Source organism: Schistocerca serialis, chromosome 5, assembly GCF_023864345.2.
Source record: "Schistocerca serialis cubense isolate TAMUIC-IGC-003099 chromosome 5, iqSchSeri2.2, whole genome shotgun sequence".
Taxonomy (NCBI): Eukaryota; Metazoa; Arthropoda; class Insecta; order Orthoptera; family Acrididae; genus Schistocerca; species Schistocerca serialis.
In genome coordinates this window covers 562,750,354-562,768,663 of record NC_064642.1, presented here as the reverse complement: position 1 = coordinate 562,768,663, position 18,310 = coordinate 562,750,354, and the positions used below count along the sequence as shown (strand labels likewise).

At 43.6% G+C, this 18,310-nt stretch overlaps 1 protein-coding gene across 2 annotated transcripts in view; it reads left to right on the top strand.

The window, feature by feature from the left end:
- The window catches only part of LOC126481110 (facilitated trehalose transporter Tret1-like), a 69,285-nt gene extending 52,123 nt beyond the window's left edge, over positions 1-17,162 (top strand). For both annotated transcript variants that reach the window (XM_050104634.1, XM_050104633.1), the window contains 3 exons: positions 3,118-3,526; positions 5,997-6,391; positions 16,033-17,162. In XM_050104634.1, the coding sequence (XP_049960591.1) occupies positions 3,118-3,526; positions 5,997-6,391; positions 16,033-16,338 (1,110 nt within the window). In that variant the 3' untranslated portion in view covers positions 16,339-17,162. The remainder of the gene's footprint in view (positions 1-3,117; positions 3,527-5,996; positions 6,392-16,032) is intronic.
- Positions 17,163-18,310: the final 1,148 nt, after the last annotated feature.

The window sequence follows — 18,310 nt, the reverse complement described above, 5'->3', positions numbered from 1 at the left end:
CACGCTGTCGCGGCATGCTACCAGTGTTAAAGACTGCGATGGAGCTCTGTATGCCACGGCAAACTGGCTGACACTGACGGCGGCGGTGCACAAATGCTGCGCAGTTAGCGCCATTCGACGGCCAACACCGCGGTTCCTGGTGTGTCCGCTGTGCCGTGCGTGTGATCATTGCTTGTACAGCCCTCTCGCAGTGCCCGGAGCAAGTATGGTGGGCCTGACACACCGGTGTCAATGTGTTCTTTTTTCCATTTCCAGGAGTGTATATACTTTATTGGTTAAAAACTGTCTTGGTTGCAATTTTAGTTTTTTTTATTTTTCAACGACGAGTTTCGCCTTATTTAGGCACCTTCAGGCCTAAATAAGGCGAAACGCGTCGATGAAAAATAAAAAAAACTAAAGTTGCAACCAAGACTGTTTTTAACCAATACTGTTAAGAACTGGTTTGCTGTATGTCACATATGGATTGGAAGAATTTCTGAAATATATACATTTGCTGAGTGGTTGAGTAATACGAAGGGCGTTTAATAAATAATGCAACACATTTATTTACGGCCAGTTTCGGTTGAAAAATGCGGACTTTGTTGTGGGAGGCCGTGGAATATTCTCGCTTCGCTCCTCTTGTTTCATGAAGTTCCTGCGCTGCATGTAGCCTTGAAAGTGGCGTCTGTAACGGAGTTGCGTTCTAAGCAGAGAATTATCATCGAATTTCTTTTGGTGGAAACCTAGAGCATCGCAGATATTGACAGGCCCTTGCAGGAGGTCTACGGAGACCTGGCAGTGCACAAAAGCACGACGAGTCGTCGGGTGAGGCTTCTGTCACCATCGCAATGAGGTCGCACAAACCTTTCCGATCTCCCGCGGCCAGCCGGCCTCACACAGCTGTTAAAATGAAGAAACAACATCAGCGTGTTCGTCGCCACAAACAAGCAAACGAACTTTTCCTTCTCAGTGACAGCTCAATGCTTCACTCAAGTCTGCACACCTGAGAGGAGCTCACAAAACGTCACTGGACTTTTCTTCCTCATCCGCCCCACAGCCAGGACCTCAACCTTCCACCTTCCATCTGTTTGGCCCCATGAAGGATCCGTCTCCATGGGAAGCAGTGTCTGGATGATGGGGAGGTTATTGATGCAGCAAGATGGTGGCTCTGACGTCGACCAATAGAGTGGTACCATGCGGGCCTACAGGCCCTACCAGTAACCTGGCGTAAGACCCATTGCAATGAAAGGAGATTATGTTGAAAACTAGGGTTTTGTAGACAAAAGAGTGGGAAATAATATGGTACCTTGGAATCCTGAATAAAACCAACCTGCTTTCAGAAAAAAGTGTTTTATTACTCACTGAAAGTCCTTCATACGAGAGCTATTCGGAAAGTAAAGAACGATTGGTAGCGAAATGGAAACTACAGTAAAAGTCCAAACTGTCCTTTTTTTCAGTCAGCTAACCTTTTCAGCTACTTATCCGCATAGTCGCCGCACACACTTAGACATCTGTCGTAGCGTTGTACCAACTTTTCAATACCCTCGTCATAGAAGGTAGCCTTCTGTGTTTTTCGATAATTTTCTACGCTGCGCCGCAGCTCGTTCTCCGTGCCAAAATGTTGTCTTCATATCCAGCGGTCCGTTTGAGCAGAGATGAAATTCGGAGAGAGCAGGCGCCAGGCTGTATGATGGGTGATCAAACATTTCCCAACGAAAACGTTGCAGGGGCGTCTTCATTTCCCCTGCAGTGTGCGGCCGAAAACTGTCATGAAGAAGGAACTGCATGACAGATAAGTTATGTGATGTTGCATAACATCAGGCGAAACCTACATCTACATCTATCTCTATACTCTGCAAACCACAGTGAAGTGCGTGGCAGAGGGTACGTCCCATTGTACCAATTATTAGGGTTTCTTCATGTTCCATTCCCGTGTAGAGCGCGGTAAGAATGATTGATTGAATGCCTTTGTTCGCGCGGTATTTATTCTGATCTTATCCTCACGATCCGTATGTGAGGGGTACGTAGGGAGTTGTAGTATATTCCTTGAATAATTACTTAAAGCCGGTTCTTGAAACTTTGTTAACAGACTTTCTCGGGATAATTTATGTCTATCTTCAAGAGTCTTCAAGAGTCTTCCAGTTCAGTTCCCTCAGTATCTCTGCGACATTCTCCCACAGATTAAATAAATTTGTGGTCATTCGTGCTGCCCTTCTCTGTATACATTCAATAACGCCTGTTAGTACTATCTAGTGCGGGTCCCGCACACTTGAGCGATATTCTAGAGCTGGTCACACCATCGGTTTGTAAGCAATCTCTTTCGTAGGCTGACTGCATTTCCCCAGTATTCTATCAATAAACAGAAGTCTACCACCTACTTTATCCGTGACTGAACCTATATGATCATTCCATTTCATATCCCTATAAAGTGCTACTCGGGAGACACTCATACTTGTCGGGATAGATTATTTTCTAGACGTTTTTACACGCTCTCTGTGCGCTCAGAAGTAAGAAGAGCGACGTGATGCTATCCACGGCCTTACTAGAGATGCTGCCCAACACATGTATGCAAAGTTTCATCGGTTTTTCACTGTGGTTTCCATTTCACGACCGATCGTTCCTTACTTTCCGAATAGCCCTCGTATATGCATTTCCAGATGGAAATAAAATGGCAAGAGGAATCACCACCATAGTATTATTGATCGTCAACTGCTAAGAGTGCCTCGGTAGCATTGAGGTTAAAGTCTAGCAGGGATATACATGGGTAGCGCATGTTGTAGTTAAATTAGTTAGCAATCTGTCTGATTTCCATCACTTGAATCTTTAGTGATTGTTAAGGAACACTGACTAATCGTTAAGGTCACGTACTGGTCCAAAGAAGGGAAGATACCTGGTAACTACACTAGACTGTAAAGTAGACAGCATGGGGGGGGGGGGGGGTAAGTTCTTGAAAGCACTATGGAATATCATAAAACATACTGTCTGAAATTCTGTATTTGTACCAGGAAGAACTCATCAGGCAGCAATCATCTGGACCACATAACGTCTGTCAGCGATCGTTCTTCAGACTTGTCGGAAACAGGAGCGAATCTGACAAGAGGTAACAGAAATATACTGACCAGTGTTCTTGGTTGACAGGTGCTGTTTGCAGACTCGGCGGGAATGCTGATAGCGTCGCGAGTGGTGGCTGGTCTCAGCATCGGCGCCAGCGTGTGCCTGGTACCGATGTACGTGGGGGAAGTGGCGGAGGCCAAAGTGCGTGGTATGCTGGCCACCGTCTTCCAGTTCGCCATGTGCCTGGGCTCGCTCGCCTCCTACTGCATGGGCCCCTACATGTCCTACTCTGCAGTGGCCATAGTGTCAGCCGCCGTGCCAGTCCTCTTCATGCTGGGCTTTCTCTGGATGCCCGAATCACCGTACTTCCTGGCGCTGCGCGGCAGAAACGAGGAAGCCAAGACTGCCTTGAGGCGGCTGCGAGGTGCCGTGTCCGAGGAAGAGATTCAGCAGGAGCTCGGCATTGTACAGAAATACGTCGAGGAGCAGCGAGGTGAAAGGCCTAGCCTTACTTTGGATCTCACGTCAGTCAGCTGTATTTATTAAAGATGTTTTGCTTATTAGTACAAAATTATATGGTACCATTGACTAGATATGCAATGAATATCACAGAAAAAGCAAGTTGTCCACCCCATCAAAAGATAGCACACTGTAAATTTCGAATCCTGCATGATCTTGTGAGAGAAATTGCAATGAAGATTTAGCTCCATGTTGAGAGACTATTTTATTTAGTGATGGATTTTGTTCTTGTTGTTAGATTATTAACATTAATTTATATTGTTAATTATAACTGATGTTTTTCAGTACTCTATCTGAAATCAGTATTCAATATGGGATTAGGTATGTCAACTGCAAGTACATCACAACGGCTTTTATTTCCACAAGATTTATCTGTTCTGGACCACAGCTAAGCTGATGGTAATTAATCCTTACAAAATTAATTAATAACATCCTCTGAAGCCTTTAAATCAAAAGAACTAATGTATATTTATATCGCACAGTAAGTTTTTACAACAATATGTCCATTTTGCTAATGACAACTTCAAGGTTGCTTTGTTGGGTACGACTGACTATGATGAAATGAACTGACTTTTCCTCAGATACCTTAACGCATATCATTACCAGATGGTGCTAGGCTAATGTGCTGCCATCCAGTGACTCGTGGCTTTTATGCTGTCTGCATGATATTGTATCCCACGACAGTAGTCACAGACATATGCTGTTTATTATTTGTAGTTAACTCTTCATATTCACTTCCTCAGAATTATCATCAACAATGTCTATAATATAGTACAAACTTTGGAGACACCAGAAATGAGTCTCTAAAAAAGTTATTATAAGCAAGACACAAATATGTGCCATTATCTACAGAAAAACGACGTCAGTGAGAGATATTTGAGTTTCGAATGCATGTGATGAACAGTCGTTCCAGCTCAAGATAAGCTTTGTCTTCAGAGACATGTGAACAATTTTTGGAACTTGTACTTTGTAAATAGAATCCTCTTATGTTAAGAAGCTATGATAATCTCCTTTGCAACTGAGTTAAGTAGTTTTCCACCATTCATGTGGCATGCCATTAACTAATGGTTATAGACAACAAACGTTTCTTAATGTTATTTCACCTCCCTTGCCTTAGATGTTGGGGGGGTGGAAGGGGAGGGGGAGGTGGGCCCTGCGGCACAACCACTCCCTCTTTACTAAAAAAAGTATTAAAATACATAAATTCGATACAATATAATGAGATACTTTCACACAGACTTTTAAAATTATTAAAAAATGTCAGTCATGTATGATATTAAAATAAATTGTTCAGATTTTCATTTTATAATTTAAAAGATATACAACAAAAGACAATAAAAATAATAAGATGGTGCCGAAATATGGCGGTCTTAAAAAGAATCACAACATATTCAGTGATGGCTCAAGGACCTCCACAGCAAAGTGCTAGTTAAACAGGGAAGGCTACATGTTCTGTAGTGTTATAGGACATATGAAGGTATAAAACAAAAGTGTATGATGGGTTGGGATTGTAGAGATGAGGGCAACTGTGGAACTGATGGTAAGAGACAGAAATGGAGAAGGGACTGAGCTATGGGCCTGCCTATGACATGAAGAGAAAAGGAGCAGTGAAAGATAGAGATGGAGATAGAGGGCCCTGATATGGGATACAATAGGGAGAGATGAGTTAGAGATGGCAGGATGAATAAATGTTAGGAGAGGTTTCATTGTATAGGAAATAGAATTGGTTGAAGTTGGGGCAGGGTATAGGGAGTATGTGTAGATGTGTAGATGTATTGTTACAGGAGCAGCAAGAAATCAGGATCAGTTGTTAGAAGGGAAACAGTGGTGTTGTTCTAGTTGAGTTTGTGGATTGTGTCAGACCTTCTGATGCCTTTCGTGTGAGTGATGAGCAGTGGAAATTTGATTGTATGGTAAAGGATCCAAATGGGGGAAGATAAATGGATAAAGAATGTAAGACAGACGGCGCTGTGCTAAATGTTTTAGAGGAACTGATAGAACTTTGGTGGTACAGCTATCCAGACAACAATAGCATAGGGTGCGATTTCCATATTCAGTCAGTTAATAGTTTTAATCTGCTGGTGACTTCGTGTTGGATCATCACAAGATGAGGGTTTCTATATTAGTTGCCAGTCAAGTACTAGTTTGAGGTGTATTAGTGTGATAGTTGGATAGGTGTGTGACTTAATGATGGAAGTTGTGCACATTTCATTGCATAAGTATTGCTGGAGTATTTGAAGGGTTTATGCTGAGGAACCATTGGTTATATCAAGATTTAACATGATTGATGTGCAATTTGAGGGAACATTGGGTTTCCTACACTGTAAGGTGGAGGGATAGGGGATTCTGAACATTAGATGTCGTATTAAGGAGTTGATTAAAATAACATGATACAGCAGCGCAGCAGCAGAGGAACAGAAGCTGACTATGCATTGTTATGACAGAGGCCCAGCGGTCACAGCTGGAACTGATGGGCCAGCTGGTGCGAAGGCGTGGCAGCCGGCGGGCGCTGGTGGTGTGTGTGGTGCTGATCCTGACACAGGTGTTCACGGGGCTTTCCGTGCTCACGGGCTACACCACTGACACGTTTCAGCAATCGGGTGTGGCGCTGGATGCAGATGTGTGCGCCATCATCGTGGCAGCAGTGCAAACAGCAAGCAGTGTTGCCACGTCTCTGTTGGCAGACCGAGCTGGCCGCCGGCCGCTGATGCTACTCTCGTTTGCTGGCTGCGTCCTCACCATGGCTACACTCAGCATCCTCTTCTACCTCAAGGATGTGGTGCACACAGATCTCACTGCTGTGCAGTGGCTGCCACTCGCCGTCATGATTGCTTTTCCTGTGAGTGTCGTCTCAGTATGTACATAATGTGCCATAATATCCCAGACTAGAGCAATGATAAAATCGTCCTCTGTTCACCCATGAGATCAAGGTGATCATGCACAATAGGATCTAGTTTAGTATTGCATTCATTGACTTTAGGGAGATACACCATGTTATGTTGTAGAATTAACTTCATGCATGTGGCAGGCAAGTGTGTTGGGACCCTTGATTTTCATTTTGTTTACAGGGTATATAATAATTTACAGCAAAAACTAAAATGGGTGAAAATATATGATAGAAGAAGAAAAAATTTTCCAGTAAATATTGGTGTGCAATGAGCTTTTTGCAAGATACATTTGTGAATGTATTGTTGTGAGACACCAGGGATTTTAGTATGCAACATTTTTGTAGTTAGCACACATGAATTAGAAATGTAAATTTTTTTATTAAATTCCCATCAAATTTAAAACGTTAGGTTACACGTGGTCAGGAAATGCGGTACATGTATAATGAGGCACAAGCATATATCACTGCTGCTGAAAGAAGTCACGCAATGTTCCAGTATGGTCTTAGAACGGACAGGTTGAGAAGGGTCTGCACCCATACCTCCAAGATCACCAGACCTCAATCCTCTGCGATTTTCTATGTGGAGTCATCTCAGAAGTGAAATGTACAGCACTCCCATTGATAACATCGAATTATTCAGTGTGTCATGATTAACGAAATGATCCAGAGAACGCTATTTTGTCGAAAGTCGACATGTTAAGAAACGTGGCTGTTGTACTTAAGGTTTATAATTTATATAAAAAACAGCTACCAGCCAGAGAAGTTTGAAATAATTCGCAAATAAATGGAAAGAGGAGTACAACATTTAATCCAAAAGTGTGACTGACACATGGAATCCCTTCTTTAGCAGCTAAAAGTGTAGAGAAAGTAGTTACATGTAGTGTGATGAAGTAATATGGCATTTCTTGTTAAGGTTGGCCACAGGTGAAATTTCAGTCCAATTAGATGGGACCTAATCGATAATTAGTATTTCAAATATATTTTTGCTATTTAGGACATTGGGTTATGATCCATAAATATTTTAACATGGCAATATGTAGAGAAATAGCCTGTTACTTGCGTATGCGCTGAATACACATTCCTTCTACTGTAAACAAAAACAATAATATTGCTTACAGTTCCACAGTTTATACTAGAATGGTACGCTATTGCCATTGTAAACAGTATCTGAACTATAAAACAACTATTATCAAAGACTGAGCGTTTTTAATGGCAAACACAGACTGTAACACACCACTGGCCATTAACATTGCTAAACCAAGAAGAAATGCAGATGACAAACGAGTATTCATTGGACAAATATATTATACTAGGATTACCATGTGATTACATTATCACGCAATTTGGGTACATGTTGTTGTTGTTGTGGTCTTCAGTCCTGAGACTGGTTTGATGCAGCTCTCCATGCTACTCTATCCTGTGCAAGCTTTTTCATCTCCCAGTACCTACTGCAACCTACATCCTTCTGAATCTGCTTAGTGTATTCATCTCTTGGTCTCCCTCTACGATTTTTACCCTCCACGCTGCCCTCCAATACTAAATTGGTGATCCCTTGATGCCTCAGAACATGTCCTACCAACCGATCCCTTCTTCTGGTCAAGTTGTGCCACAAACTTCTCTTCTCCCCAATCCTATTCAATACTTCCTCATTAGTTATGTGATCTACCCATCTAATCTTCAGCATTCTTCTGTAGCACCACATTTCGAAAGCTTCTATTCTCTTCTTGTCCAAACTATTTATCGTCCATGTTTCACTTCCATACATGGCTACACTCCATACGAATACTTTCAGAAATGATTTCCTGACACTTAAATCAATACTGGATGTTAACAAATTTCTCTTCTTCAGAAACGCTTTCCTTGCCATTGCCAGCCTACATTTTATATCCTCTCTACTTCGACCATCATCAGTTATTTTGCTCCCCAAATAGCAAAACTCCTTTACTACTTTAAGTGCCTCATTTCCTAATCTAATTCCCTCAGCATCACCCGACTTAATTAGACTACATTCCATTATCCTTGTTTTGCTTTTGTTGATGTTCATCTTATATCCTCCTTTCAAGACACTGTCCATTCCATTCAACTGCTCTTCCAAAGCCTTTGCTGTATCTGACAGAATTACAATGTCATCGGCGAACCTCAAAGTTTTTATTTCTTCTCCATGAATTTTAATACCTACTCCGAATTTTTCTTTTGTTTCCTTTACTGCTTGCTCAATATACAGATTGAACAACATCGGGGAGAGGCTACAACCCTGTCTTACTCCCTTCCCAACCACTGCTTCCCTTTCATGTCCCTCGACTCTTATAACTGCCATTTGGTTTCTGTACAAATTGTAAATAGCCTTTCGCTCCCTGTATTTTACCCCTGCCACCTTTAGAATTTGAAAGAGAGTATTCCAGTCAACATTGTCAAAAGCTTTCTCTAAGTCTACAAATGCTAGAAATGTAGGTTTGCCTTTCCTTAATCTTTCTTCTAAGATAAGTCGTAAGGTCAGTATTGCCTCACGTGTTCCAGTGTTTCTACGGAATCCAAACTGATCTTCCCCGAGGTTGGCTTCTACTAATTTTTCCATTCGTCTGTAAAGAATTCGTGTTAGTATTTTGCAGCTGTGACTTATTAAGCTGATAGTTCGGTAATTTTCACATCTGTCAACACCTGCTTTCTTTGGGATTGGAATTATTATATTCTTCTTGAAGTCTGAGGGTATTTCGCCTGTTTCATACATCTTGCTCACCAGATGGTAGAGTTTTGTCAGGACTGGCTCTCCCACGGCCGTCAGTAGTTCCAATGGAATATTGTCTACTCCGGGGGCCTTGTTTCGACTCAGGTCTTTCAGTGCTCTGTCAAACTCTTCACGCAGTATCGTATCTCCCATTTCATCTTCATCTACATCCTCTTCCATTTCCATAATATTGTCCTCAAGTACATCGCCCTTGTATAGACCCTCTATATACTCCTTCCACCTTTCTGCTTTCCCTTCTTTGCTTAGAACTGGGTTACCGTCTGAGCTCTTGATACTCATACAAGTCGTTCTCTTATCTCCAAAGGTCTCTTTAATTTTCCTGTAGGCGGTATCTATCTTACCCCTAGTGAGATAGGCCTCTACATCCTTACATTTGTCCTCCAGCCATCCCTGCTTAGCCATTTTGCACTTCCTGTCGATCTCATTTTTGAGACGTTTGTATTCCTTTTTGCCTGTTTCACTTTTGGGGTACATAGATCCCATTTGGGTACATAGATCACATTTGGGTACATAGATCCTGAGAAATCAGTACCCAAAACAACCACTTCTGGCTGTAATAACGGCCTTGATACGCCTGGGCATTGAGTCAAACAGAGCTTGGATGGCGTGTACAGGTATAGCTGCCCATGCAGCTTCAGCACTATACCACAATTCATCAAGAGTAGTGACTGGCGTATTGTGACAAGCCAGTTGCTCGGCTACCATTGACCAGACGTTTTCAATTGGTGAGAGATCTGGAGAATGTGCTAGCCAGGGCAGCAGTCGAACATTTTCTGTATCCAGAAAGGCCCGTACAGGACCTGCAACATGCGATCGTCCATTATCCTGCTGAAATGTAGGGTTTCGCAGGTATCGAATGAAGGGTAGAGCCACGGGTCGTAACACATCTGAAATCTAACGTCCACTGTTCAAAGTGCCATCAATGCGAACGAGAGGTGACCGAGACGAGTAATCAATGACACCCCATACCATCAGGCCAGGTGATACGCCAGTATGGCGATGACGAATACACGCTTCCAATGTGCGGTCACCGCTATGTCGCCAAACACGGATGCGACCATCATGATGCTGTAAACAGAACCTGGATTCATCCGAAAAAATGACGTTTTGCCATTCGTGCACCCAGGTTCGTCGGTGAGTACACCATCGCAGGCGCTCCTGTCTGTGATGCAGCGTCAAGGGTAACCATGGTCTCTGAGCTGATAATCCATGCTGCTGCAAACGTCGTCGAACTGTTCGTGCAGATGGTTGTTGTCTTGCAAACGTCCCCATCTGTTGACTCAGGGATCGAGACGTGGCAGCACGATCCATTACAGCCATGCGGATAAGATGCCTGTCATCTCGCTGCTAGTGATATGAGGCCGTTGGGATCCAGCACGGCGTTCCGTATTACCCTCTTTAACCCACCGATTCCATATTCTGATAACAGTCATTGGATTTCGACCAACGCGAGCAGCAATGTCGCGATACTATAAACCGTAATCGCGATAGACTACAATCCGACCTTTATCAAAGTCGGAAACGTGATGGTTCGCATTCCTACTCCTTACACGAGGTATCACAACAATGTTTCACCTGGCAATGCCGGTCAACTGCTGTTTGTGTATGAGAAATCGGTTGGAAACTTTCCTCATGTCAACACGTTGTAGGTGTCGCCACCGGTGCCAACCTTGTGTGATGCTCTGAAACGCTAATCATTTGCATATCACCGAATCTTCTGCCTGTCGGTTAAATTTCGCGTCTGTAGTACGTCATCTTCGTGGTGTAGCAATTTTAATGGCCTTTGTAGTGTACATATACTGATGAGCTAAAACATTGTGACCACTGCCCACTGCAAGATTGGATTCCTCCTGGTGGCGTTGTGGGGACGTAATGCAGTCAGAAAAGTATGTAAGCTGAGCACAGACGGATGGGGGTTTACCCTAGCGAAGATATTCCTTGCAAATGGAGAAATTCATTGCAGTAAGCGATTTTGTCAAAGGGCAGGTTATTATTAAGCAGAGACTATGAACGAGTATCTCGAAAACGACGAAGCTGGTCGAATGTTCATTTGCCATTGTCGGGAGCATCTACAGAAAGTGTTAGGAGGGCAGTGACACTACCACTAGGCTCAAAGAGGTTGGACGTTCACGACACTTCACAGAACGTGGGATTTGGACGGTTGTCTGCTCTGTAAAGTAGGATAAATGGCGATCTATGACACCTCTTGCGAAAGAGCACAATGCCGGTGGACGCAAATGTGTTTCGAAGCATGTCATTCAGCGCACATTGTTACACAAGGGGCTCCACAACGGACGACCCCTGCGTGTTCACATATTGGCCCAACGACATCGTCAATTATGATTGTAGTGGCCTCGAAATCGTCGAGATTGGACCGTGTATCACTGGAGACGTGTCAACTCGTCGGATGAAATACGTTTTTGGTACACCAGATTGACGGTCGTTTCCTCAAACGCTGTCATCAAGGCGAACGGCTGCTAGACACGTGCAGCGGACCACAGACATAGGCTGGTGGGAGCAGTATTATCTTATGATATACATTCTCCTGCTCTTCCATGGGGCCTGTGGTAGTAATCGAAGACACTGTCAGCTGCGGACCGCCGGCGTCCCTTCATGCTCGATGTCTTCACTAACGCGATGTCATCTTTCGGCAGTCCAATTGACCGTGTCTCGAAGCCAGAATCGTGCTACAATGGTTCGAGGAGTATGATAGTGAAATCATTATCCACAAAATTCGCCTGACGTGATTCTGATGGTTCCCAACTGGGCTGCTATCGAGTACCATCGTCGCGCACACAAATCAGCGGCCAATTATTTACGGGAATTACATGACACTTGATGCCACATAGGTCCAGAAATCTATCGAAGACTTTTATAACCGATGATACGCAGAATCGGTGATATATTGAGTTACAAAGATGAGCCAACACGTCATTAAGCAGGTGGTCGTAATGTTTTGGCTCGTCAGTGTGTTACAACACAGTTATTATTTTTAAGGAAAGGCTCAGGGAGCCAATAGGTGTTTATGCAGTTGCTGAAACCCACGGCAACTGTGGAAAAGTTTTAAAAAACTTACGTTATTGGTTTTTAGATTGTCATTCAATAACATATTTCCATACGTTTCGCCATTTATGAATATTTCTAGTTCTTTAAATACATTCATTTGATAACCTTTGCCCACTCTGTACAATGTTTTAAAATCGTTTTGTTTTAGTGTGTGATGGTGACTCACTTGCTTCCGTGGAGGGCACCACCGTTGCCACGGGCATGTCACTTTTGAGCGTACACCGATGCGACAGAGTCTGTAAAAATCGCGACGCCACACTTGTCCAGCAGTTCTCACTGTTCTCTGAAGCCTTCGACACGCGCCATTTATAGTAAAAAAACTGCACTCGCCCGTATGTAAGTTTTCAGATGCAGATCACTCCCTGGACTGTTAACATTCACTTGAACGATAACTTACTCTACGCTCTTATCCTTGCTTCAGGTTAGCTGTTCACTTCGTGAACTCCGCCGTCATTGACCACAGGAACCACCTGTTTGTTCCTGGTCTCTACGTCACAGCCAGGCTATGTAGGATAGAAAAGTGGCGACAAGGACTTCACCGGGCACCTATTCACTCTGAGGGCAGCCACAACTGCAGCTGGAACACCAACTGCAGAAACAGCAATAGTAACAAAAGCAGTGGGAATTCCAATGGCCACAATAGTAGCAGCAACAGCAGGAACTGCTGTTTTTTGTCATTTATTACGAGGCACGCCAAATTATTAATCACAAATGTCAGATTGCACTCTTATTGTCTTCCGATAATGAAATGTATAAAATTAGCGCAAAAAACTACAGACGCCCTCGGACCTCAGCAGTCTAAGCTTTTCTGGTGTTTGTGGTTTGTGGGCTGATTATTACGGTCAACAAACCTATGTAGTTGCATATAGTCTCAGACTTAATCAGTGTGTTGAGCAATGTAGAAAAACATATGCTGTATGTGATGCTGGCTTTCCAGTCTTAGCACACGAGTGTGATTTTTCCAGTAAGCAGCTTAGCTCCTGATCGAGAAGTTAGTGAGAAGGCTTTAGAGTCATCTGATCCAACTCTTCAGCGATATGCTAGAAATTGCCAGAGCTCAAGAGGTAACAGCTTCAATGCAAGCTCAGGTTCATGGTGCTTTTGGTGTCATATTTCATAGTAGCAGTAGTAGTAGTTGTTGTCGTCACTGTGTTCTACAATCAATTGATGACAATCAGATATGTCACCATCCGATTTGCCGAGCAACTCATCGTCCAGTTGTCCTGCAAGTTAGGATTCAGTAGTCAGAGCCGTAGTTATCAGTCCACCACCATAATCGTCATTGGTAAATCCACACAAGCAGAAGCGCTTTGTTTCCAATCAGCGTGTCCGGAAGCAAGCAGATCCTCATACGTAAGTTTTCTCCATGTCGTTGTCAAAGAGCCCCAGGAATACTAGTACGGACAAGTAATGTCCAGATTGCGTATCAAGGCATCAACGACGTCACTTCCTATGCCACAATCTGGGGCATTTGGCAAGTATCTGCTTTGGCTGGCCGGCGACAACAGTATGAAAGTGTACTGCCCACTCTGATTCACAGAGCAAATGTCGTGTTCAGTTCCGATAGCCTACCAGGTGAGCTTCAACACCTTCGTATAGTTTGCCCAGAGTAATTATTCTGAGGGACAAATTCATCGAGCATACCTGCTGAGGAGTCAAAATGAAAGAAACGGAGGCATCCTTTATCGCAGTTTCCTTGACGTCATGGGAAAAGGCATATAAGAGATTCCATGTGAGCGTGCTATGCCATATATGGGCCATACATGTCATACAATGCACAACTGATGTGATGAACACACATCTTCATACACGTCCAGGTCAACCATAGAAACATGCAATAGCAGAACGCTGCCTGAGTAGAGGACACCGCATGATGTGCGAGAAGATATATCCTCAGGTTCGTCTTTCTGGCACTTTGCAATGATGGAGGCGATGCTGTTTTGAATAAATATCGTGAGATTCAAAAGACGAGTTCTGGTAGCAGACGTGATAGACATATACTGAACAAATCGACGAAGGTAACCTGAAAGTCACAAAAAGACATATCTGCATATACTAATTAAGTATATGAGGGGGGACCCAAAAGTAACCGGAATCGTAATGCTGCACATCGTGTACTTGTAGTAGCAGGTTGCGCTGCCAGAGGGTTGCAATAGGAGCTCTGCTGAGTCATTCTGCCATTGGCGTCACCCAACAGTGAGAAGTGTGGTTTCTTTGGCAGTTCTTTGAGTGTGCGTACAGTGCAGACGTGACGTGAGGCAATGGCTAGTTCTTACGAACAACATGCGACAGTGAAGTTTTGTTTCTTGCTTGGCAAGAACGCAGCAGAAACTGTTGCGATGATTCAGACAGCCTACAAAGACCATGCTCTTAGTAAAACGCAAGTGTACGAATGGTTTTCTGGGTTTAAAAAGGGAGAAATGGTGGTTGAAGATCAGCGCCTTTCCAGTCGACCTTCGACTGCTCGAGGCAAAGAAAACATCGTCAAAATCCGTGATCAGTGAAGATCGACGTAGGACAATCGACCACCTCGAGAATTTGTCCGGGTTGTCCTGGAGCTCAATTCAGCGCATCTTGAGCATCGATTTGGGGATGCAAAGAGTGGCAGCAAAATTCGTGCCGAAGCTTCTTACCGGAGATCAAAGGGATCATCGTGGTCAAGCCTGTCTCGAAATGAAGGACGCGTTCAAAGACGATCCACATTTTTTCAGCAAAATCATTACAGGTGATGACTCATGGTGCTATGGGTACGATCCAGAAAGTAAGCCGGCCGGAGTGGCCGTGCGGTTCTAGGTGCTACGGTCGCAGGTTCGAATCCTGCCTCGGGCATGGACGTGTGTGATGTCCTTAGGTTAGTTAGGTTTAATTAGTTCTAAGTTCTAGGCGACTGATGACCTCAGAAGTTAAGTCGCATAGTGGTCAGAGCCATTTGAACCATTTGAACAAGAAAGTAAACAACAGTCATCACAATGGAAGTCACCTGACTCACCTCGACCAAAAAAAGCTCGACAAGTGAAATCGAATGTGAAAACGATGTTAATCTGTTTTTTGACATCAAAGGGATTGTACACTCTGAATATGTCCCTGAAAACCAGACAGTAAACCAACAATTCTATTTGGAGGGTATGAAATGGCTTCGCAGAAGTTTGTCGCGAAAATGTCCGACTTTGTGGGATTCTGGCGTGTAGTTCCTGCATCACGACAACGCTCCCGCGCACACGGCTCTCAGCGTACGCCAGTTTTTGGCCTCAACAAAGACGACTACCTTGAATCAAGCGGCCTATTCGCCGGATTTAGCACCCTCGGACTTCTTCCTATTCCCGAGGATGAAAAGAGACTTGAGAGGGAACCATTTAGCGGATGTGGAAGACATAAAACGCAATGTCATGAAAGTGCTAGCTGGTAACAAACAGGACAAATTTAAAAGGTGCTCGAACACTGGATTGAACGTTTGGACAAGTGTATTATTGCTAACGGAGAGTACTTCGAAGGAGATTAAGGTTGTATTTGAAAACAATAAAGTATATGCTTTCTAGAAAGAAATTCCGGTTATTTTTGGCCCCCCCCCCCCCTCGTATCTGTCATTTATGCAACAAAAAATACTGAGTTTTAGCTATTTTTCGTCATTCAATACATTTTCTGTGCTACCTGTGGTACGACATGTTCTCAAACACACCAAATCAGTTTTATAAAAAACGATAACCTTAGAAACTTGTTCCGTCTTGCAAAAATTTCTGCGGTACCGCATGGTTGTGAGTGACGGGTGGCTTTGCTCGCACAGGTGTTCAACATCCTGGGGGTGGGCCCACTGCCATGGGCCATCGTCGGTGAGGTGTTCCCCTCGGACGTGAAGGGCGTGGCCACGGCGGTCGTGTCGGTGGTGCAGGCGGTCACCTTCACACTCATGGGCAAGCTCTTCCAGGTGATGAGCGACGCCGCGGGCATCTACTCCGTCTTCTTCCTCTTCACCGCCAGTGCCTTCGTCGGCCTCGTCTTCACCTTCTTCTTTCTGCCAGAGACAAAGGGCCGCACCTTCGTCGAGATCACGCGGCACTTCGAGGGTGAAGAACATGAAGAGTCCAAGTAGCCATTTTTTTGGCTCTCAGTGGAAGGCTCAGAAAAAGCACTCCAGTTTGTCCGAGTGTGACTGTAATGTAATATTTAAACTGCAAGATATTCTTTGCATTAAGAATCAACAAATATACAAAAGTTGTTTGTTAACCTCCACATCGATACAAAGGCGAAGCTTTTTGTGTCTTGTGATTGGTTTGATGCAACCCACCTTGACTTCCTTTCTGTACCATCCTCTTCATCATTGAGTAGCACCTACGCGCAAAGCCCTCAATTATTTGTTAGGTATATTCCAATCCCTGTCTTCCCGTGCAGTTCTTGCCCACTGTTGCTACCACAGCTTGGTGGCGTAGATGTTAGACACGGGAATCGGATTCGGGAGGATGGCGGCTCAAATCCCCGTTTCACCATTCAGGTCTAGGTTTTACGTCACTGCCTAAATTCGCTTAAGAGGAATGTCGGGAAGTTTTCTTTGAAAGAACGGAGCTAATTTCCTTCCCCGTCCTTTTTCATTCCGACCTTGTGCTTCGTCGTCTACGGAATCCTATGCCCCCAGTCTTCTTCCTTCTCGAACAACGTTCCGCTTGTGGCAAGAACGGTATTCATGTCCTTTCGTTCTATCCCTCTCCCAGTTAGTGTTTTCCATATATTTCTTTTCTTGCCGATAATTCTCTACAGTGCCTCATCATTAATACTTATAGAATATTCCGCCACTTCTTGGCGGACTACTGACGTATTAAAAATTTGAATCCTCAGTATTAAAGTTCCACAAAAATATTTATTTAATAGTTTGTTATGAACCGGCTTTCAGGATTGTAGGCCATCGTCAGATAACTTAGCACTGAACATCTGTATAAAGATTGTTGTACAAAGATATATAACATTTTATGACTATATCGATACAAAACACAAGTATAATGTAACACCCAAGGATACTCTGGACAAATAAATCTTATTTTACAGTATGTTCAAATAATAAAACTATATGAATGTATAAGCCAAATAATATGTTGTACCAGTCAGTAACACCAGTACTATGTCATATGGACAAACTGATGAATGCCATTAACAGATCGAAAAAAAAGTGGGGGGAGGGGGGGGGGCGGGAAGAAATGTATGGAAAATTGGTGTGAAACAGTTATAAATAAGCTTATTATCTAACAGTGAGAGAAATAATAAGTGACTGCTGCTACTTTAGTGAGGGTGCGTAATGGAACTGCATTTGGTCATTACAGACCAGGTCAGGATTCTTTAATTGGTATTTTTTAAGCACCAGAATGTCCGCCCCTGGTAGCTGAGTGATCAGCGTGACTGAATGTCACGCCTAACGGCCCGGGTTCGATTCCCAGCTGGGTCGGAGATTTTCTTTGCTCAGGGACTGTGTGTTGTGTTGTCCTTATCATCGTCTTTTTATCCCCATCGACACGCAAGTCGCCGAAGTGGCGTCAAATCGAAAGACTTCACCAGGCGAGCGGTCTCCCCGACGGGAGGCCCTCGTCACACGCCATTATTATTATTTACCACCGGAATTCCGAGTAATTTTGATTTTCTGTCTTTAGTTCCTCTATGGAGAACATTACATTTCGTATCACATGAATGATATTAATTCGGAGGATGTTTAGCAAATGTTAAATCTTGCTTTTTCATTCTCCAACTCCTTTCACGCTCAGTCAGTCAGTCAGTCTAGTAGTTACAGCCCTACCTGATATATAATTTGCCATACTGATTGCAGGAAACCCCATGAATTCCTCTCTGTTCTAAACGTGTGATCTTATCTTTACAGTTGAGCAGAAGTTGGGCGACAGTGGAGTATTTATCATCCCCTATATCTTCATCACCTCAAACGCTTCAAGTCTGTTACCCTCCGGTTTTCCCAGCATCTACGATTCATTTCCACTGTTTCCGTAAGTAAATGCTAGTAATCGTTTCAGGTTAAGATCTGTGTGTGATACTAGCAATTTTCTTCTGACGACTAATATTTCCTTTTC